A 22,629-nucleotide genomic window follows, 5' to 3' on the forward strand; every position below is an offset into this window, starting at 1 on the left:
ACATAGACTTAGACACACATGCATGCACACACACACACATAGACTTAGACACACATGCATGCACACACACACACATAGACTTAGACACATACATGCATGCACCCACAGGCGTAGACACACACATGCACACACATAGGCGTAGACACACGCATGCACACATAGGCGTAGACACACACATGCATGCACATAGGCACTCATACACAGGGACACGGGTATACATGCATGCCCACGTTTACGCATACATACATAGATAAGTATGCATATACACGTGCATACAGGCACATATGCGCATACATGCACGGGCATGCACACAGCATACATGCATGGGCACGCATGCACACGTAGGCACGTATACACGTAGGGCCCTCGAGTGCCCTTTGTTCCTTGCTGGTCCCGAGAGAATGCCAAGAGTGAGGCTCCTGGAGTCGTGCCAGCTTAGCTCAGAGAGGGAAAGCTTGGACTGAGGTCACACAGCGCCGCCTGAAGCTCAGTGTCGGGTGTCTCCTAGGGGATTTAGAGTGTCACTGGGATTCCTCAGGGCCGAGGGGAATTTGGTTTTGCCTCGTCGTCACAGGCAAGGCCAGCTGTGCTGACTAAAAATTCCCATGGGGATGGGTTGGACCCATGTGTGGATGGCGGGGGAGGGGGGCTGCGTGTGTGCGTGTGTCCCAGACCAGACTTGGCTGGCACTGGGATTGGGGCCTACACAGGGGGCCGTGAAGGGAGGAGGGGTGTGGGGGGTGTGGGGGGAATGTTACCCGAAATGTGAAATACTGGAGGTCCCTGTGTTCCCCAGGTGGTGGGTGCTGAGTTTCCGGGGATGCCAGGCCCAGCTCTGGTGCAGGAGGAAGGAGTCAGCCCCGGCATGGAAGAACCTTCCGGGCGAAATCTCAGAAGACTTGGACAGGGCAGAGGGAGACACTGGAAGGGCAGGAGCAGAGGGGCAGACAGTGGCCGTGCAAGCCAGTGGGTGGCGCCTGCTGAGGGTAGTGGGGTGCTCCCGGGAGGGACGGGGACGGGAGGTGAGCGGGGCAAGCCAGGGTGCAGGGAACCCCGGGGCTGGGCACACTGGCTCGTGCTGGTTGGTGCTGATTTCTGCTGACTCGTGCGGGTTTCTGCCAGTCTGTGCTGGCTCGCACTGGTCTGCCCTGGTTTTCGCTGGGTTTTGCTGTTCCACAGTGGTGTGCACTGGCTCTCTTCCTCTTCCTCTTTCCCTGTCTCTCCCGAAGGCCCCCACCCACCCACTCACCCCCTTTTATGGGGGCCGAGGATCTGGGCCACACCCGGCGGTGCTCAGGGGTGAGTCCCGGCTCTCTGCTCAGGAATCACCCCGGACGGGGCTCGGGGGACCCTGTGGGGTGCCAGAGATCGAACCCTGGCCAGCAGTGTGCAAGGCAAGTGACCTCCCCACTGTCCGAGCTCTCTGCCCCCGGGTCTTGCTCTGTGTCTCTGGAGAGACATGGCACCTGGCTTGGCAGCAGCGACACCAGCGACCCCTGAAGCTTGCGGGGTGGGGGGCGGGAGCCCCGTGGCCCCCCGCGCTCTCCTTTCTCCCGCTCCCCTTTGTTTTTGTTTTCGTGGTGGTTGCCATGAGCAGGGCTCCCACAGGCTTCGCCGTGCCGAGCCAGAGGTCCGCACCCTGGGTTGCGTCACCTGAGAGCTGGGGGCTCTCGCACGTGCCCCCCCCTCCCCGGCCTCCCTCCCTGCCCCCAAACTTCAGAAAATGTTGGGGGCCAGAGAGATAGCACGGCAGGAAGGGTCTTTGTCTTGCACGCTTACAACCCAGTTCCCAACCTTGGCACCCCGGAGGGTCCCCCTGGGCCCACCAGGGCTGATTTCCTGCGTGCAGAGCCCGGAGTCAGCCCTTGAGCATCTCCAGATGTAGAAAAAAAAAGAAAGAAAGAAAAGAAAAGAAAAAGAAGATGTGACCGTGGTTGTAGCGAGCTCCGTTCTTTCTCTGTCCCCTGAGGAACCAGGCTCTCTCACCTCCAGGAGCCCTCTCCCGCCCCGGAGATGAGCCCCCACCCCTACACAGGCTGCATGCACGGCGCTGTCCGTGCCAAGATGTTGGCAACTTAAGGCACGGCTGCAGCCGTAGAGTGACAGAGCGAGCCCAGGGTCCCAGGCGCGTGCTCTGCTGTGCGTCTGCCCCCAGTCTGATCCCCCCCAAACCTGCCTGAGCACCGTGCAGCCCCGAGCATCATTAGGGAGACCCCCCCAAGCACCACACCCCCAGCTCCTCACATGGAACCAGAGGCTGGGTCGGGTGAGAATTTCCAAGAGAGGCCGAGAACTGGTGAGCGCCTCCGTTTGGGGGACCCCCCCCAACAGTGACCACATCTGAGCATGTGCTTCACAGGGCCCTATGCCCACCCTCTTCTCCAGAACGCCCCCTGAGCCTTAGGAGGGCGCCCCCCAGAACATGCCCCGTGTCAGGCTCCTGTCCTGAGCCGCCTGTCCCAAGCCCCGTATGGAGTAGCGGGGGTCAGTATCTTTCTTTCCTCTTTAACGTTTTTTGGGGGTGGGGACGGAGCTATAGTGCAGCAGGGCAGGGCGCTGGCCTTACACGCGGCCAACCCCGGTGGGATCCCCAGCAGCCATAGGGTCCCCCCCATCCCTGCCAGGGTTGATCCTAGAGCACAGAGCCAGCCCTGAGCATCTCTAGGTAGGGCCCAAAATCCAAAAAAGAAAATCCTCAATCGAGGGGCTGGAGCGATAGTACAGCGGGTGGGGTGTTTGCCTTGCACGCGGCCGTTCCGGGTTCGATTCCCAGCATCCCATAGGGTCCCCCGAGCATCGCCAGGAGTAATTCCTGAGTGCAGAGCCAGGAGTGACCCCTGTGCATTGCCGGGTGTGACCCAAAAAACATTAAAAAAAATCCTCAGTCGAACCACCGTGTTGCAGCTGCACCGGGGAACAGAGCTGGGCAGCCGCCCGCCATACCTGGGGCCCTGTCCCTCCCGCACCTGTCCTGCCCAGCTCCACTCCAAGGCCAGGTCAGCCCAGGCCACGCCCCTCCAACGCCGGGCCACGCCCTCCAACGACAGGCCACGCCCACTACACCAAGCCACGCCCTCCAGTAACAAGACCCGCCCCTCATAAATAGCCGGAACCCACTTCACCCAGTCCACGCCCCTCCCATACCATCCCACGCCCTCCTGCCGCCTCCCTTCTGTCTCCCCAGCTTTTCGAATTTGGGGGGCCATTTCCCTAGCAGTGCTCAACCCCCAGCACCCCATTGGTACTGCGGGGGCATAGTGGGGCTACATGGTATGAGGATCAAACCCGGAACCAGCAGGGAGGGCGTTTGCCTCGCAGGAGGCAGATGCAGGTTCCATCCCTGACATCCCGTTAGGGTCCTCCCAAGTACTGCCAGGAGTCACCCTTGAGCATCACCGGGATTAGCCCCCCCCAACAAAATCAAACCCGGGCCAGCCACACGCACCATGCAGCCCGTTATCTCCCTGCCCCCATTTGGCAGGGGCCAGAACCACACGAGGTGCTGGGGGCGGGGGTGCTGAGGGTAGGCTGGGGCTCGGCTCCTGCCTCCTCCCCAGCCCCTTTCCCTGTTCCCTTGCCTCCACCAGTGGAATCAGGAAGCCCATGAGCCCGCCCCCCTTTCTGTCCCCCTCCTTGCTGGGCTCCCTGCCTACCCCCCCATCCACCACCCCCCACCCCGGGGGCCGCCGTGGCGTCCCAGACAGTCCTGCACATCTGGCTGGGCGGGAAGGGCGGGACGGGAGCTGGCTGGGATGCCTTTGTCATGGCCTGGGACAGACCCTGTTTGGGCTCGTGGCCACGGAGAGGAAGAACAGTCTGTACACTCGGTCATGGACACCCGCAGACCGTGCTGCCGCGGGGCTGTGGGGTAGGGGCCCGCCTTCCAGGACATCCTCGCAGAGCTGGAAGTGGAAGCCAAGGGTTTGGGGCCCTGGTCTGCTGGTAGCCTGAGCCAACTTGGCTTCTAGCCGGCTGCTCCGGCCAGAGTCTCCCAGGAGATCTTGAAGGAAGATCAAGATCACTAGGGCAGTGTCAGCCAAATAGATTCCCAGAGGGACAGTTGCCTTCAATGGGGGTGCATGGCATGTGCAAAGGTCCTGGGGCAGGTCGGTGGGAGGAACAAGGTCTTCTGGCTGACTGCCACTCCACGCCCCCTGGGCATCTCCAGTCTGGCTTCCAAGAGCATGAACTTGGGAGTACTTCAGCCTCTGCGAACGGGCCAAATTTCCCTCTCCTTGGGGTGAACATGTCCATCTGTTGCTCACAAGCTGGGGAACGATGCTGGGGGCTGCACCGAACAGTGACCTGTTGGGGGTGGGCTGCAAGGTGCGGAGAGAGGGAGACTGGTTGTGTGCAGTGTGGGGGAGCACATCAGTGTTCTGGAACATTTGGGAAGATGTAGGTTTCAAGGTTTCTGAGAGTCAGCCGAGCTGCTGTGTGACCTTGGGTAGCTAACGGTCCCTCTCTGGGCCACACTCTGAAGCTTCAGAATATCTCAGTGGTGGGATCCGGAACTGTAGTACAGCAGGGAGGGTGCTTGCCTTGAATGAGGCCGACTTGGGTTTGACCCCATACAGTCCCCTGAGCATTGCCAGGAGAGATTCCTGAGCACAGAGAGCGAGCAGTCACTCCTAAGCATCACCTGATCTGGACCAAAAAATAAAACCTTAGGCTGGAGCGAGAGTCCAGCAGGTGGAGTGTCTCAGTGGCGTCTCCACCAGCGGGTGCTGGGGGAGCTGGGAATAGGTCACACGTGTGCTTCGTGCCTCAGTTTCCCCATCTGGAAGCTGGGAGAGGAGGCCCTGAGGATGGCTCGGGTCCTGGCGGGGCTTGGGAGAACGGATGGGCCAGTGGAGGTGACGCTGGGGTCCCGACGTTGTCAAAGGAAACGAGTAAGACTCTCGTAGGGAGCATCCGGCAGCTCGCACGCTATGGCCACATGGACCCCTCCTGGGAGCCCCAGCCTCGGCCCCCACGTCGGCCCCGAGGGGTTGCCACTTGCGTGTTACACCCCCCAACACCCGGCCCACACACAGTGCAGCCTGAAATGATGAGTTCCTGCTTCTTTTCTTTTATTCCCTCTTTTCCGTGTGGGTAGGGGGAATCACAGCGTGCGGTGCTCAGGACTGACTCCCGGCTCCGTGCTCAGGGCTCGGGGGACTGGATGGGGTTGTGAGGATCGAACCCGGGTTGGCCACATGCAAAGGCAGCGCCTGCCCCTGCTGTCCTAGAGCTCAGCCCCCAGTGCTCCTGCTGTTTCTGCTTCTTTGCCTCTCATGGGGTTCCCACATTCACTTAGCTGAAACCCCCATTTGCAGAAATAAATCAGTGGGTGTAGCCCCAGAATCACCTCCTTTCACCCAACACACAGAAAGCACCCCCCACTGACACTGGAGGCTCCCCCCGTCCCCCCCCACACCTTGGGGGTGGGGTTTCCCCGCTTTGGGAAATTGGTCTGTGTTCTGTTGCTGCTCCATTAGTGTGTCCAGGCCAGGAGGACATGGACTCTCGACCCTCTTGGTCACTACATCCTTGCCCATCTGGCACCTGGTGCTGGGGGTGCACCCAGTAATCAGTGAAAAGCCTCAGGGTTAGTTCAGTTTTTTTTTTTTTTGCTTTTTTTGGGTCACACTCGGTGATGCTCAGGGGTTACTCCTGGCTCTGCACTCAGGAATTACTCCTGGCAGTGCTCGAGGGACCATATGGGATGCTGGGAATCAAACCCGGGTCGGCCACATGCAAGGCAAACACACCCTACCCGCTGTGCTATCATGTCAGCCCCTGGGCTAGTTCAGTCTTAGCTCAAAGGCTCAGAGAGGGTCAGCCACTCGCCCCAGCATGCAGAGCAGGTTGGATAAGGGCTATTTGATAGCTTCAGCCCCGACTATAACCCGTTAAAGGGGGCCCTGTCCTGGTGGCATCGTACTGCAGGAGGGGTCATTGTCTTGCACACCCCCAAGCCTTAGCCCCCATTGTTTCCCTGCTGTTTTCGGAATCCAGGGGCTCCTGGGCACTGTTATCGGTGTTTCACATATACAAAGCGTCATCCTTTTTTTAAAGTCAGCAAGGGGAGGAGCGGGCGCGATAGGACAGTGCAAAGGGCAGTCCCTGGCGTCCCACTGGGTCCCCCAAGCACCGCCAAGAGTGATCCCTGAGTGCAGAGCCAGGAGTCACCCCTGAGCACCATTAGGTGTGGCCAAAATAAAGTGGGGGGAGGCTGGAGGGACAGCACCGCAGGGAGGGTGCTGGTCTCGCGTGCAGCCAACTCAGGTTCGATTGCTGACACCCCAAGCCCTGCCCGGAGTGATCCCTGAGCACAGAGCCAGGAGTAAGCTCTGAGCACTGCCAAGTGTGTCCCCTCAAAATAAAAAAAAAAAGACGAAGAAGAACTCAGGCCTGATCCCTCTAGGCAACAGGCTCAGAGGTGACAGGTGCCTGAAGGCGGCGGGGTTCAGGGGTGAAGGGTGTCTCCAGGTGACGGGATGCAGGGGTGAGGGGGGCCTCCAGCTGCGGGTGGGATGCTCCGGGCCTGCACATGTAGCCATCATGCACCCCGCATTGGAGGCTCTGTCGAGTCAGGAGGGTTCAATGCTGCACCCTTAGCTTGGGGAGTTAACGACACCCGCGGTGGGGCGTGGGGAAGGAGGCAGGGGTGAAGGCGCTCACTGGGCCCGTGGCAAGCCAGGGTTCCTTCTCTGACACCCCACAGGGTCCCCTCCGAGGTCCGCCAGGTGTGATCCCTGACCGCAGCTGGGTGTGGCCCAAACAAAAATGAAGACAAGGGGGCTGGAGCGATAGCACAGCGGGTAGGGCGTTTGCCTTGCACGCGGCCGACCTGGGTTCAATTCCCAGCATCCTATAGGGTCCCCCAAGCACCGCCAGGAGTGATTCCTGAGTGCAGAGCCAGGAGTAACCCCTGTGCATTGCCGGGTGTGACCCAAAAAGCAAAAAAGAAAAGAAGACAATATAACTGATAACTGGACCCTTGAGGGCGGGGAGGAGCCACCCTGCCCTGCCCTCCTAGCTCCAGGCTCCTGGGAGATGACCCCTAGTGAGGCTCAGAGGTGAGGGCACTCACCTGTGTTTCATTTTTGGGGGGCGCACACACCCAGCAGTGCTCAGGGCTGACTCCTGGCTCTGCACTCAGGGACCACTCCTGTGGGGCTGGGGGGGCCCTGTGGGGTGCCACGGATGGGACCCGGGTCAGCCCAGTTCAAGGCCCGCGCCTGCCTCTTTCTCGCATAGGACTCGGACTCCCCCCCTCCGCTTCCTCCCCCCCCCTCAGATGTCAGGCTGTCTGCGGGACAGCCCCGATTCTCAGCCCCTTGCGTGGATTCTTGGGGGGGCCACACCCAAAGTGCTCTGGGATTACTCCGACAGCGCCGGTGGCAGGGCCAGGTCTCTGATGGGGTGCCTGGCCTCCGAAGGATCAGTGGGTTGAGGTGTGGGCCTGGCACCCACCCCCCTGACGCGGCTGGGCCGGGCATCTATCTGTGCTGCTGCTTTTTGGGTCACACCCGGCGATGCTCAGGGGTCACTCCTGGCTCTGCACTCAGGAATTACTCCTGGCGGTGCTCGGAGGACCCTATGGGATGCTGGGAATCGAACCCGGGTCTACTGCGTGCAAGGCAAGCGCCGTCCCAACCTTGTGCTATCGCTCCAGCCCCGGATTATTTTTAGAGAAACGGGGTGCTGGGGGACAGCAGTGGTGGCAGAGGGGTCCTCTCCTGGGGTTCCGGGGTGGCCTCCTGAGACCAGGGTGGGATGGGGGCATCTCTCAAGACGGGCGGCGAGGCTGCCCGTCTCTCACCGCCCCCTCCTCCCCTGTCTTGCAGACGCCGAGCAGAGCGGCAGCCCCCGCGCGGGCATGGGCTCGGACCAGGAGGACAGCAAGCCCATCACACTGGGTGAGTAGGTGCGGGGCGCCCCCATTCCTGTCTTACCCAGGGCTGACTCCTTCCTCTAGGGGGCGCCGGTGGGGACCTCACCGCTACTCCCCAGTCAGTGCTCGTCCCGTCCTGCCCCAGGACCTTTGCACTGGGCTGCACGTCCCACCCACTGGGCCCGCTCCCCTCCGGCTCTCTGCAGCTCTCCCGGCTTTGAGTTGCAGTGAAAATAAACCTCTGGCCTGGTTTATTTCCCTCGGAGGGCGCGCGGGCCGGCCTGCGCATGCGCGTCGCTGGGTGCGGGGCCCTGGGTTTGCAGCACCTGGTAGGGGCAGGGGCTGGGCGCCAGAGCGCTGGGCTGGGCCGCAGCCGGGTAGGCCCCGCCTCCCCCCAGCCGCCGGCCGGGGCCCGTGACCCCGAGGCTCCCTGGGATCCCCAGACGCCGCCCTCCAGGCCAGATGTTGCGGCCGGGCGCGCCGGTCCCGAGGGCGCGGCGTCTGCGAGGAAAGTGCTTCCGAGCCCGGAGTCCCCTGGAGACTCGGAGCTGCATGCGCAAACAGGAAACCCGGCGGGTTGGCGGGGCCTGCAGGAAATGGCTGCGGCCACTGCCCTGGACACTGGGGAGGGGGGGCCGGGGGGACTGGCGGTGTGGGGAAGCCCCACCCTGTCCTCCCCGGGATGGGCTGCTCCTAAGCTTCTCGGCTGGGCTCAAAACACAGGAATTGCTCAAGGAATGGTGCGTGTGCAAAACTTGTCAGCCAAGGGCTGGGGGGAGCTCCCTGGGGGCCCTGCTGTCCCCCCTGGGGGCAGAGGAACTGCTCCAGCACACCCCCACAAGGTGGAGGTTCCAGCCCCAGGGCCTTTGCACACGGTGCCCAGGCCGCCAGGCAGGGAGGGATCCTGTCCCCATATCCCAGCTGCTCCCCCACCCTGGCCTGAGGTCCCTATCACTGCAGCCCACCCACACGCCTCTGAGGCCTCCCAATTCTTCCAGCCTTAAAAAAATGTTTAAGGGCCAGAGCGACTGTACCACGAGCACACTTGACTTGCACACAGCCAACCTGGGTTCGATCCCAGGCACCCCACATGGTCCCCTGAAGCACCGCGGGGAGTGAGCCCTGAGTGCAGAGCCCGCACATTGCTGCATGTGGCTCCAAAACAACAATAACAGAGTTTATGGGGCAAATGCATGTAAGATGCAGCCTCACGCGCACTCGAACTAGATGTCACGCACACTCGAACTTGATGAAAACCTTCCATTTGGTCACACAACCCCCACAACCTCTTGCTCCTGAATATTCCCCCTCGCACCCCCCAAAAGGATGGGGTCTGTTTCAGCCCTGGGTCCAGAGGCATCCATGTGGAGTGGGTCACAGGTAGGCCAGCTCCAGTGTGGGCTGTCCCCATGCGAGGCCGGCACACAGGAGTGGCACACATTCACATGCATAAACATGTGTATATGTATTCACATATTCTCACCGGCACACATGTATATGCATCGATGAACACACACTTACATACTTGTACAGCAGACGCACACATGAACATACATGCAAACATGCATACACACATACATATGAACATGTGCTCACACATACCTGTACAGCACTGCATACATGTGTGCATGCGCACATGAATACACATGCATGTACACTCACATGAATACACATATGAACAAGCTCGCACATACCTGTATACATGTGCACACACACTTGAAGGCATGCACGTGTATGCATTCACATGCACTCACATGCATGCACAGATGCCCACATGTAGACCTGCAGCTCTGTATACACACACAGACACACGTGCACACACGGATAGCTTCCTGACAGTTCCTGCCTGGGTCTGTCCATCCCTGCTGTGTTGCACCCTGGCTGGGTGGGGGAACTCAGCCAACATCGCGGCAGGTGCAGGCAGGATGTGTCTGTGTCTGTGGGGGTCCCTCTGTCTGCTGGGCGGCTCCTGCCCCTTGAAGCTGACTTCTGCTCCCCAGCTCCTGAAATGACCCATCTGTCCTGCGAGACGGGGACCCAGCCGGAGCCGCTGAGGGCTCTGGGCGTCTTCTGAGGGGCCCGTGTGCTGTTGGGTCACTCCAGGGACTGCCTGCAGCGGCTGGGGCTGGGGTCTGCTAAGCCCTCCGCAGCAGGGACCCCTGCAGGGCCCGTGTGGGGAGCCTGCAGCCAGCGCAGCCCCCGGGGCAGGGGGACACACTGGGTCTCTCCCCCCTGACTTGTGCTCTCGTTGCCGCAGACACGACCGACTTCCAGGAAAGCTTCGTCACCTCCGGCGTGTTCAGTGTCACCGAGCTCGTCCAAGTGTCCCGGAGTGAGTGTCCCCCTCACGGACCCCGCCCTGCACTGGGACCCCCACCAGTCCCCTCTGCTTCCCCCGCCGCGACTCAGGGCCCTGGAAAGACCCCAAGCACGCTCCATCGGACCCCCTGTCCCGCCAGCCCCGGGCCTGCGTCACGGGGTGGCCTCCGTGTGCTGATCCCCCCAGCGGGGCCAGCCTCCACAGAGGCCAGCACCAGGCCAGCGGGGTGGACCCTCAAGCCCCTCCCCGCTCCGCGCCTGCCGCCCTCCTTGACTGTCCCCATCACCCTCTGCAGCGCCCGTGGTGACCGGGACGGGCCCCAACTTCTCCCTGGGGGAGCTGCAGGGGCACCTGGCCTACGACCTGAACCCGGCCAGCACCGGCATGCGGAGAACCCTGCCCAGCACCTCGTCCAGCGGGTACGTGCCCTGCCCCCCGCCAACCCCCAGGTCCCAGGGCGGGGGTCGCCCCCCGCCCCCCGGGAAGCCCAGTCCTAACATTCCCCCTGGAAGGGAGGCCTGGCCCCCGGGTGGGCCGGGCCGGGCTCAGCACGCCGTGCTCAGCGGACCAAGGGATCACTGTCCCCACCCCGAGTCCCCAAGGGCGCCCTTCGGTGGGGAGGGTCCCATCCGAGCCGCCGCGCGCAGGTAACAGCAGGTGGGACGCGCCTCGCGCAGCTGTCCGAAATCTCGCGAGAGCGGACGCCCTAGAGGCCGGAAGTCCGCGCCGCCCGCCCCGCGTCTCCCTGGTAACCGACCGGCCTGCCCTTTCCACCCCTCGCCTGCTAGGAGTAAGCGACATAAATCGGGCTCGATGGAGGAAGACGTGGACACGAGCCCCGGCGGCGATTACTACACCTCGCCCAGCTCGCCCACGAGTAGCAGCCGCAACTGGACGGAGGACATGGAAGGAGGTGGGGCTGGGTTTCCGGTCGGCCCGCGGCGGGGTGGGCGGGGACTGGCGCCGGGACTACGCCTCCCGGCAGGCACTGCGCGGGCGCCCGGGAGCGGGACGCCGGCCCCGTGCCGCGGGGCCTCCTGGGAGTTGTAGTCACGTGGGTGCTGCGCTCCGGGGTGGGCAGTCGGCCCAGCTCATCCCCGCTCTGCGCTTCCTTCCTCTGAAACCTGGCCAAGGACAATTCTCGCCCCTGATTTTTCCGCCTAGAGACCCCACGTTTCTCTGCTGCAGACTCAGTGGCCCTTCTCCAGAGTGTGCTTAACTGGGACTTGCGCGAATCCCCGCCAGCAGACTCTGGAAGCAGAATGCCTTCTTTCTTTCTGGGTTCCTCCTAGGAATACCTTTCTTTCTTTTTTGCAAACTGGTTTTTACTGAAAGAAATCTGCTCAGAGGAGTGGGAGGGGAAGGATGTTCAAAGAAGAATACGGGCTTCTCCAGAGTGGAAAAAGCCTCTCCCTACCCCCTTTGAAAAAAAAAAAAAAGTCAGGGCCAGGAGACTATACAGCAGGGAGGGCCTTTGCTTTGCACGTGGTGGACCCGGGTTCGAGACACACACACACACACACACACACACACACACACACACACACAGCACCTCCAGGAGTGATCACAGAGTCAGGAAGTAGGCCCCGACCATCTTTGGGTATACCCCCATGCAGGAAAAAAAGGTTAAAATGGAACAACTGATGGAACCTCTTTGCCTTTGCTCTGGGGAGATTGTCTTCTACCCTGCGGCCAAGGAAGGAGATGGCTCCAAGGCCTGAATCACTGCCACCAGCTCCTTGCTGGGTGTGGCCCCTAAACAGAACAGAATCTGCCTTTCTTAGGTGGGACCCCACGCAGTGGTCAGTGATGGGTGCCGTTGAACTCGGTTTATTGAACATCTCCTCAGTGCCTCCTCCAGGAAGCCCCTGCACTGAGGCTGTGTCAGGATTCCCATCGTATACCCTTTTCACGTTAAGCGGCTGGGGTCCAGAGAGAGAGGACAGCAAGGAACGTGCTTGATTTGCACACGGCCAACCCAGATTCGATCCCTGGCACCCATTCGGGTTCCCCAAGCCCCACCAGACGTGATCCCTGATCTCACGAAAACCACTGATCTCCCTAAAATAAGTCTGGTGCCTAAGAAGGTCTCGGATTGGGGGCTGAAGCAACAGTACAGCGGGTCAGGCACTTGCCTTGTGTGCAGCCAACCCCAGTTTGATCCCCGCCACCCCCCATCCCTCAGCCTGCAGGCGTGATCCCTGAGCACTGAGACAGGATTTAAGCCCTGAGCACTTCTGGGAGTGGCCAAGAAAAAGGAATTAAGTTCCCTGTTGCTCTCCCACACTTTTCTGTAGAGCTGGGGCTCCAGCGTACAAGCCTGCAGGATGCGTGGAAGCAGCCTTAGGGCTGAGGGCAGCTCAGGCATCTGAGACTGCAGGGTTCGAGTCTCAGCACAGCCTCTGACCAGCCATCTGGGCTGTGTGACCTTGGCAGGGGGCTCTGAGCACACAGTCTGCTTCCTCACCTCCAGCTGGGTGGGGATGGAGCAATATTTCTCCCTTTGGAGAGTGGGGCGTGAAACGTAAGAGCTCGTGTTTTCCAAAAATGTCCCTCTTACTGGCTCTGCCTCTGACATATCAGGCTGTGTCGTGTGCAGGCCAGTTGGGGTGGGGAAGGGGGTGTCCCAGAAGAGGTGCTGGACTCAGTGAGGGCTCGAGCTTCTCTTCCTGACTTCTTCCTCCTCAGTTAAGACCTGAGTTCAGTAAGCTTCAGCAGGATCATGAGACCACACGCCCCAAAGCACAGTGCGTTGGTTCCTCTCACAGGCATCTAAGCTCTGAACAAGTGGCAAGGGAGGGATTTAGATTCCTGCCTCATGCAGGTGCAGTTTTTATGCTTGCCTCATGGTCCAGGGTGACCGCTAGAGCTCCTGCCACCGAATATGCATTCCAGCTGGCAGAAAGAATGGCTTGCCATGTTCTCCTTTGAATTTATCTTGTTTGCTTGTCTATTTCTTTGCTGACCTGTTTCCAGTCTGGAGAAGCCCCTGTTCTCTCTCGAACATGTATTTCTCCCTTTTTCACCCTGCACAGCTTTCTAAATAAGTTTCAATAAAGTTTCTTGCTTCACAAAAAAAGAAAGAAAAGGGAAGGGAGGGAGGGGAAGGGAGGGAGGACGGAGAGGAGGGAGGAAGGAATGGAGAGGTGAGGGAGGGAGGGAGGGAGGGACAAGTTTTAGCATCCCATTTCTTTTTAAGACTAACTCACAGGGACCGCAGTGCTAGTACAGCGGGGATGGTGTTGGCCTTGCATTTTACCCTGCTTCCCATATGATCCCCCAGCATAGCCAGAATATAACCCTGAGCACTTGCCCAAAACCAAAAAAAAAAAAAGTTGATTCTCAGGACTGAGGAGACAGACTTGTGTGCGTGAGGCCCAGGTTCGGTTCATGGTACTGCCTGATGCCCGCTGGCACAGTGGGAGTGAGCTGCAGCAGGGCCAGGAGTGGCCCCCAAGTAAACGAATACTGATTCCCAGAATGTACCTGCCTCTTGTGCACGTCTTAGGAAACAGAACCGCTGTTTTCGGATGCCAAGAGGGCCCGAAATGCGGCGACATTCCCCAGTATCCTCTGGCTGGCGTGTGGCCACATGACTGTATTTGCACAAGGGATGTTGGGAAATGTCCCATGGGGCAGCCAGGTGTCCACCCACAGTCAGCTCTCACCAGAAGGAGAGCAGACCGGCAGAGACGCCTGCCTTGCACCCAGCCGACCTGGGTTTGATCCCCAGTGTCCCATAGGGTCCCCCACGCCTCTAGGCATTTCCAGGAGTGATCCCTGAGCACAGACCTGGGAGTCAGCCCTGAACTCACATATACATGAACACATGCACAGATCGACATGTATGGACACGCATGTGCACGTTGAATGGACACATAGATAGACCCACATGGACACGTGCACAGAATACATGCATGGGCACACACGGACATATCCATGGACACACAGACATACACATGGACACAGACAATGCATAGATGTACACATGAACACAAGAACATGCACATGGTCACATGCCACCCATCACTGGCTCACCCCATCACTCACCCGTCACTCACTGCTGAACCGAGTGCCTCAGGTGTCCTGACGCTCCTCCCACTGGGCTGGGTGGGGCTCCATAAGGCTCCTCCCATTGAGCCAGGTGGGGCTCTGTAACGCTCCTCTCAGTGGGCTGGGCAGGGCTCCATGACCCTCCTCCTACTGGGCCGGGCGGGGCTCCATGAGGCTCCTCCCACCAGCACCAGGCTGGGAGTCTCCGTGACGTTCCTCCCATGGGGATAGGCGGGGCTCCGTGAGGCTCCTCCCACTGGGCTGGGCGGGGCTCCGTGACGCTCCTCCCATGGCTGGGCGGGGCTCCGCATCGCTCCTCCCACTGGGCTGGGCGGGGCCCTGTGACACTGCCCACCGACCCCAGCCCTGCTTGACCCACTCTGATGGTTTTATAATGGGTGTTATGTGGGACCACTCTCGGTGGTCCAGGCGTCCTACACGAGCCCCATTCCTGGCACCCTCTGCCCCCTCTCACACCCTGCATCTCTGTTATGAAACCCGGGCCACGTCTGCTGCACGAGCGTCCAGGGGTTTCCAATGCTCAGTCCTACCCCACATGGCAGAGAGGCCCAAGGGCCAGCTCTGGGGGCCCTCTGGAGCTGCTCCCCGCGTGGGGAGAAGGGGCACTGCTTGGTCCTGGAGTCCCACCAGAGGCCCCTGCTGGCATCGGGGTTCAGGCAGCCCCCAGCTGCCAGCTCCTCGTTCCCCACGGGGCAGGGAGAGGACCCGGGGCAGCAGCCATGACAGTGTGGCCCGCCCCCCTCCCCCAGGCATCTCGTCCCCCGTGAAGAAGGCGGAGATGGACAAGTCGCCGTTCCACAGCCCGTCACCGCAGGACTCGCCGCGCCTCTCGGGCTTCACCCAGCACCACCGGCCGGTCATCGCCGTGCACAGCGGTGAGTGTGCGCGGGGGCGGGGCGGGGTGCCGCGGGAGAGCGCAGGCCCGTGGGCTCTCTGGGGCTCCACTGTCCAGTCCACGTGAGAAGTCTGGCTCACTGCCCTCCATGGACGCCCCCCTTCCCCGGGGAGAGAACCAGCACCCCTGGGGTGGGACCCAGGGACGGAAATGTCCAGAGCAGGCCCCCCTGCCTCAGAGACTGCAGGAAGGTTCAGGTGTGGGGAGTGGAGGGGGCTGCTGGGGATGCGGCTTCTGGGGTGGGGGGGGGTACCGGAATGTTCTGGAATCAGCGGCATCACTCGCGCTGCTCGGCAAAGGCTCTCCAGAGGGCTGGGATCAGAGTGTGCAGGACGCACCCTGATTCACCTATGTCCCCCTGATCCCTTGGGGATGCCTGTCTGGCCGCCAGGGGCCACTGGCCACTCCGGGAGTGTCCGGCAGAGCCGGGTTCCACCCCCAGAGTCCAAGCCCGGGACCAGCACCCAGGACTCTGCCCCCATGCCCCCCTCCCCCGCGGCACCCCCACAGTGACCAGCACCCCCCCTGCAGGCATGGCCCGGAGCCCGCACCCGTCCTCGGCGCTGCACTTCCCCACCGCGTCCATCCTGCCCCAGACGGCCTCCACCTACTTCCCGCACACGGCCATCCGTTACCCGCCTCACCTCAACCCCCAGGACCCGCTCAAAGATCTCGTCTCGCTGGCCTGCGACCCGGCCAGCCAGCAGCCTGGACCGGTGAGCACAGGGTTCGGGTGTCCCCTCTGCCTGGAGGCCCCCGGGACAGACAGACAGACACACACACACACACACACACACACCGTGATGGGCGAGCACTGGACTGTCCCCGTCTAAAGGAGGCGCCGTGCCTGGGGGTGCTGGGCTCCCCCACCCCTCATGCAGGGCTGCAGGGCTGGGTCACACCAGCCGCCTCCCCCTCGCCCCCCACCCCTGGCTCCGTTTCTGTTCCTTCGCTGATGTGGGGGGCCCCCGCCTGCCCTCTTTGGCGGCGTAGCACAGGGGCCCCTGCGTCCAGCACTGCCCGGGCCGTGGGAGCCGGGCCTGGGGGGTTCCCGTTTCCCTGCAGCCTGTGGGCTGGGCTGCCCTCACCTGCCCGGGCTGCCTGGGCCACGGAGGGGCCCTGAGGCAGCGCCTGGCCCCGGGGTGCTGGGGGGGTGCTGGGTCCGAGTGCTCCAGGCCCGCTCAGGAGGCAGCAGAGTGAGACGGAGGGTGGGGCTGAGCCTGGGGCCTCCTCCCGGGCGGGCTCTGCAGACCCCTGAGGAGGAGGGGCAGCCCCCCACTGCCCCCACCCCGGGCCACCCCCGCCACCTCCCTCCCTCTCCCGCTCAGGCCAGGGCCACCTCCCAGCACCCCCCCTTCCTCTCTACACTCAGGGCTTCCCCCCCCCCCCGCCCCATCCTGGACACCCTCTGGCACCCCGAGTTACTTGCTGTGTGGTCTGAGGGCACCTTTCCCTAGGAAACGAGACCCCGCCCCCTTCCCCGTCAGCTCCTCCCACCCACCTTTCCAGAGTAGCGGGACTGCCCCGAAGGGTCAGTGAAGGGGAACCAGGGGCTCAGGAGCCCCCAGGATGGGGGTCCCGGTTCTCCCCGCAGCGTCAGCCAGCTCCCTGCACCCCGCCAGCCGTGGCCACTGGGGGGCCCTTCGCACGGCCCAGGCCCCGCCCCCAGGGCCCTCTGGGACTCTCCAGGTCCCTTCCACTGGGGCAGAGCCACGCGCCCCCACCCTGTCTGTGTGATTCCTGGTGCCCGCGGGAGGGGGGCCGGGCCCAGGGGCGCCCACCCCGACTAAGTCACAGCCGCCCCTCCCAGCAGCTGCTGGGCGCCTCCTCGGCCAGGGGGAGGGGGGCCCTGGGCGTCAGTGCCCCAGACGGCGGTCACCCTGTCCGTGCTCCCGCACGGTGCTCCCTCGGCTAACGGGCTCCTGTCTCTCTCCCGCAGCCTCTCCGCCCGGCGCGGCCCCTGCAAACCGTCCCTTTGTGGGATTAGCGCCAAGGGATCCGGCGGGCAGTTATCAGGCGCAGGTAGGGCAACGGGCCGGCGGGCGGGTCGGGCAGGGCGCCCGGGGAGGGCCCACTCCCTGCCAGGGCCTCGAGCCCCCGCCCCCGAGCTGGGGTTTGCGGATCACCCCTACCCCCAGGGTGACCGTCCGTCCTCCACTCTCTGCCCAGAGCCGCTATGGGACACCCCCCCCACCTCCCCTGTATACAGGTGGGGAAACTGAGGCCCAGTGAGGCCAGGGGCTTTGCCCAGGATCACACAGTGTCCCCCGCCCCCGCCTTGGCCCCCTTCCCTCTGCCCCTCACCCCTGTTTCCAGCCCAAGAGCCCGGGAGGGGACACTGAGGCAGCCCTGGCGGGGCTTATGGGGGGTCCCTGAGGCAGCCCTGGAGAGTCCCTGGCCCGTGGCCACGGGGTGCATGGATGCAGGGAGTGTGGCAGGTGTGCCGGGGGGTGGGCGGCCCCCCAGCTCGGCTCCAGCCAGGCAGGGCACCAGCTCAGACACCGTGGGGTCCCCAGGGCACAGGGCCAGCGGGTGCAGGCCTCCGAGAGGGGCACCCCCGGGAGCCCTGCTCTCCGCTCTGGCCTCGGACCTCTCCCCGGGGTGGGGGGCATCGTCGCCACAGAGCTCTGTCCCGCTGCCCCCGCCCCGACACGCCCTGCCAGCAGCTCCCAGGCCCGGCTCCCCCGCCATTGGGGTTTGGGCTCCCATGGCCCCCCCACCTCCACACGGACGCCCCGAGCCGTGCACGCACACCCCCGCCTCTTTCCTCGGCTGGCCCATGGGGGTCTAGAGCGATGGCCCAGCAGGGAAGGGGCTGGCCTTGCACGCGATAGACCCTAGAGGGTCCCCTAAGCCTGCCAGGAGTGACCCCTGAGCACAGAAAACCAGGAGACAGCCCTGAGCATCACTGGGTGTGACCCCAAAAGCAAATAAATAAATAAATAATTGAAGCAGAGTTGCAGCCGGGCGGGGCGGGCGCCCCACCAGCAGCTTTGGGTGGCCCGGCTGCGTCTCCACACAGGCAGCTGCTCAGCCTGGGGTGCTCAGCACCCCCTCCCTCCAGCCCCAGCCAGCGCCTCACGGGGCCCCGGAGGGGAGGGGCACAAGCTGGGTGGGGGCTGTCGAGAGCCTCGCGTGGAGGTGGGCTCTGAGTGTCGGCCACAGGCCTGGAGGGTGGTTGAGGGGCGGGCTGGAGACCCTCTGGGGGTGAGGGGCAGCCCGGGAGCCCGAGCAGGGAGGGTGGTCGGTGGGGAACCCCCACCCCAGCCAGGTCTCCGGACTGAGGTCCCGGGGAGGACTTGCAGGGCGGAGGGAGCACGGCCGGTGCTCTCTCCCCAGTGAGCAGCGGACCCCCCGCCCTCGGCCCCCAGTACCCTCCACCCAGCGCTGCCCCGGGCCCGCCTCACTCTCCTCTGCTGACTCACTGTCCCCTGCCCTGAAAAAGACCCCTTCCCAGGATCTAGCTCCTCTGCCCCAGTCAGTGTCCCTCTCCAGGCCAGTGTGCCCGCTGAGTAGTGTCCCCTCCCAGGGTCAGTCTCCCCTCTGGCCAGTGTCCCCTAATCAATACCGCCCCCTGCGGTCAGCATCCCCTTCCCCCGGTTGTCACCCCCTGAGCACTGTCCCCTCCCCCATGGCCTCCTCCCCGTCCTGTCCCCTGAAGTCAGTTGTTCGCTGGCCCCGGGGGGGCCTCTCTCCTGAATCCCCCCTCCCCACCCCCCCAGACCCCAGCTCAGCCTGGTTTGGGGTCACAGCAGCTCCTCCCTATCCTCCCCTTCCCATTCTGTACCACATCTGAGACCCCTGAGTGACCCCGCGCAGCCCTCCAGGCCAAGCTCCCTGTCACCCCCACCCCACCCCACCCCGTGGGCTGATGGCCCTTTAGCGGAGAAGTGAGTCGGGGACTGACCCTCGGACACTGAGACACACAGGAGTTCTGGCCAGGCCTGGGGAGGTAGGGGGGGTGCAGGACGGGGGGCCGTGCGGGGCACCCTCACCCACCCCCAGAGCTCGCCCGCCCAGCCCCAGGGCTGCACTGCCTAGCACCTCGGGGTCTGCAGGAGGCGGGGAGGGCGGTCACCCAGGCCACAGGCGAGGGTCACGCCCAGAGCCTGTCTGGTTGCCAGGGAAACCAGACATGAGGTAATGGCCAATGGACTGGGCTGTGGGGCCGGCTCTGGGGTGCCTCCAGCTCCCGGGATGGCCCGTGGGGGGATTGATTTACAGCAGGTGCGAGGACGGCTCTGCTGGCAGCCAGGGGGCAGGGAAGGGGGTTCAGAAGGGCAGCCTGGGGGGCCTTCCCGGGCGCTGGGGGCACAGGTGGAGGGGGGCACCTTCTATCCTGCGCCCCCTTCAGGAAGGGCACAGGCTGGCTCAGAACCTGCTCGCACCCAGAGCCACCGTCCCAGGCCACCGAGCAGGCAGGGCTGGGGCGGGGGGGTCCGCTGAGGGTGGCCGGGCTAATCCAGGCAGTGACGGAGCCTGACCCCCCTTCTCCCTCTCTCCCTCTCTCCCTCCCAGTCCTGGTATCTGGGCTGAGCACGGCCTTGTCCACGCCCTCTCCATCATCGCCCTGGGAACCTCGGGCGTCCTGCAGCTCCGCCACCCACATTTTTCGGTGGAAAGTGAGAGTGAGCGAGAACTCCCAGCGTGGTCATCTTCAAAGACAAAACACAGACACAGGAGGAAACACACACACACACACACACACACACACACACACACACACACACACACACACATACATACACACACAGAAGAAAAAAAAAGAAAAGAAAACGGGGAAAGGCAAAGAGAAAAAGAGACAGAGAAAGACGAACTGGGGAAAGAGGAAGAAGAAGGAAGGAGAAGCCCACCCTCCGCAGCCGCGCGTGGAGCTGGGGGGCCTTGGCTTTGCCCAAGTTAATTCATCTCTCGGCTGCGCGCCCGCCCGCCCGCACCCCCGACGGCGTCCAGGACCAGGTGAGCATGACAGCTGCCCCCTCTCCACCCTGCTGCCATCGCTGCTGGGACATCGGCCTGGACCCCCGCCCCACCCCCGTGGTGGCTGTTGTTGCGGACCCTGGGCGGGCCACACGGCCACCCTGGAGGGCAGGGACGTGGAGACCCTGGGAGGGCGGTGCCGAGGACGCTGGGCGGAGACTTTCTCAGGAGCTTCCGTCCATCGGACGCGCGGGGCTCTGCTGCTGCCCCTCGGGATGGGACGGGACTGGACGGGACTGGACACGGCACGGGCCCCCAGCCACCTCTATGCAATTGACCCCGCCTCCAGCCCGCGGAGGCCACGCCCCGTCCGTGGGGGCCACGCCCTGACTGTGGAGGCCACGCCCCCGTGCTGAGGCCACGCCCTGACCCACCGCCGGCTCCGCCCCTGGGGAGGGGCCACTTGCACAGACTCTTTAAGAAATGCACTTTCCGAGACGGGACGGGTGGGGCGGGGGCTGCGTGTGGGGGGCACCCGCCCGCTTCAAGGGTCCCCTGCGACGGAGCTCGCGGAGGTGGGAGGTGAGAGCGAGTGGTCTAAGTGCCTGATTCCCATCGCCCGCGCCCCCCTTTGTCCAACTGGGAGCCGGAGTGCCCCCCTTCTCTCCCCGCGCCCCCAGCCCCTCATCTGCTGTTGTGTGTCCCCCCCCCCGCACTCCCAGAACTAGAGAGATGGGGCTCCCGCGGGGGTCCAAGGAGCGGCGCCGCGATGGGGCGCCAGGGAGGTGGGGTCTGGGGGAGCCGGGCACCCCTTTTGCCCCCTCTGCTAGTGCCTTACATCCTGGAGCTGCAGCTCCTCCCTCCGGTGGGCCCCAACGCAGAGGGGGCCGCGGTTTGCACTTTCATCTTCCCCAGAATGGGGTGCAACCAGGGAGAGGGCCTCGCAGGGGGAGCGACGCCGCTGGGTGTGGGGGCCACTGTCCACACAGGACTCTGGACAGGAGGGGGGCTCGAGGGGAGGGAGGTCAGCGCCCGCACATGGGGGGGGGGTCTGCTAAGCGTTTTTCCGTTCTTCGTCTAAAAACACTAAATCTGGGGACACCAGGTGCCCCCCCATAGCCCCCATCCCCAGCGCCGTCTGCGACCCCACCCTGGATTTGGTCATGAGGGTGAGGGCGGCCTGGGAGGGGTCACTGTTCCGGGTCACAGTCCGAAACTCGGAGACCCCCAGCCCCGCCCCCCACCATCCCCGCCAGCCTCTTTCCTCCCTGGCGCAAAAGGGGATCGCCCCCCCCCCATGACCCTCCAGCCAACCCCAGGGCCCTGGCCGGGCCTCCTGCGCCCATCGTCTGCTCCCAGCCTGGCCCCACCTGTCCCTGGGTCCCCCAGCCCCTTGGCCTGGCCAGCCCCCCAAAAAACCTGTCTCCTCCCATACCAGCCCCCCCCCAGGGGGGTCTTGGCAATCCCCAGAAAGAGAAAGACTCGAGACCCAGCCCCACTCCCGCTCCCCTTGTCTGAAGCAGGGGGGACCCTCCCCCACACCGAGCCCCCGTCTGCCCTCCGACGGACCCCAGCATGAGCTGCTCTCCCCAAGGGCAGGAGCAGGCGGGTTCCAGAACCTTCTCAGCCCGCAGCCTCGCGGGGCGGGGCGCCCACCCGGCGTCCCCAGCTACCTAACTTTGCATGGTGCTTCCGAGGGTTCCCAGACCCGGCCGCTGCGGCTGACTGCATGGCAAACCGTCCGGCTTTGGCCCCCTGCCCCGCCCCCGCCCCCCAAAAGACAACAACAACGAAAAAAACCTTAAGAAAATTCCATGTTTCCTAATTTGCACGGAACTTCTCACATGATGTGCCTTGCCTTCCAAGAATAAGTATTACCTTGAAACAATATCAGCTCACACAGCCGCATGCATTGCTCGTGTAGTTAAACAGAAAACAAACAAAACAAAATCATGACATGAAATAAAAAAAAGTAAAAACGGAAAAGGGATGTATTTCTATTTGTAAAAAAAAAAAAAATTTTTAAAAAAGAAAGAAAGATGCAAAATCATCCACTCACAAAACAGAGACAAGCAATTCACCAAACAGACCCCCACGGTTTGGCACCCCCCCCTTCCGCGCGCGCGCGCGTGCGCACACACACAGACGCAGACACACCCTGGCCATGTCCGCTGCATTTGGGGTGCGCCCTGGTGCTCTACCCCCAGCCCCGCCCCCCGCCACGGGGGTCCAGAGGACTCATTTCTGAATCCAGATCTCAGGGGTGTGCCCTGGCCCCCTCCCCAGCCCGGGGCAAGGGCTTTCCCGGGTCCGCGTTTCGCCAGCCCCGTCCCCCCCCCACGCCGCGCCCCCAGGCCGGACACCCCTACCCCCTCCACGTCCCACTCAAGCAGGCTGGCACCCCGGCTCAGGGTCAATTTGCTGTCCCCTCCCTCCAACCGTCCCTGTCTTTCTCCTCCTCCATACCCCCCCTTCTTGCCAAAGGACCCCCTGCCCGCCCCGCCCCGCCCGCCCCGCACCCAGTCCCCTGTCTTCCAG

At 63.2% G+C, this 22,629-nt stretch overlaps 1 protein-coding gene across 3 annotated transcripts in view; it reads left to right on the top strand.

The window, feature by feature from the left end:
• Nucleotides 1-19,900, top strand: part of NFIC (nuclear factor I C) — a 50,350-nt gene extending 30,450 nt beyond the window's left edge. For all 3 annotated transcript variants that reach the window (XM_055129635.1, XM_055129634.1, XM_004614825.2), the window contains exons 3-10: nucleotides 7,836-7,907; nucleotides 10,140-10,214; nucleotides 10,498-10,621; nucleotides 10,991-11,115; nucleotides 15,026-15,151; nucleotides 15,703-15,887; nucleotides 17,111-17,193; nucleotides 19,690-19,900. In XM_055129635.1, coding sequence (XP_054985610.1) covers nucleotides 7,836-7,907; nucleotides 10,140-10,214; nucleotides 10,498-10,621; nucleotides 10,991-11,115; nucleotides 15,026-15,151; nucleotides 15,703-15,887; nucleotides 17,111-17,158 — 755 coding nt within the window. In that variant the 3' untranslated portion in view covers nucleotides 17,159-17,193; nucleotides 19,690-19,900. The remainder of the gene's footprint in view (nucleotides 1-7,835; nucleotides 7,908-10,139; nucleotides 10,215-10,497; nucleotides 10,622-10,990; nucleotides 11,116-15,025; nucleotides 15,152-15,702; nucleotides 15,888-17,110; nucleotides 17,194-19,689) is intronic.
• Nucleotides 19,901-22,629: the final 2,729 nt, after the last annotated feature.

The sequence above is a fragment of the Sorex araneus genome, chromosome 2, assembly GCF_027595985.1.
Source record: "Sorex araneus isolate mSorAra2 chromosome 2, mSorAra2.pri, whole genome shotgun sequence".
NCBI classification, from domain to species: domain Eukaryota; kingdom Metazoa; phylum Chordata; class Mammalia; order Eulipotyphla; family Soricidae; genus Sorex; species Sorex araneus.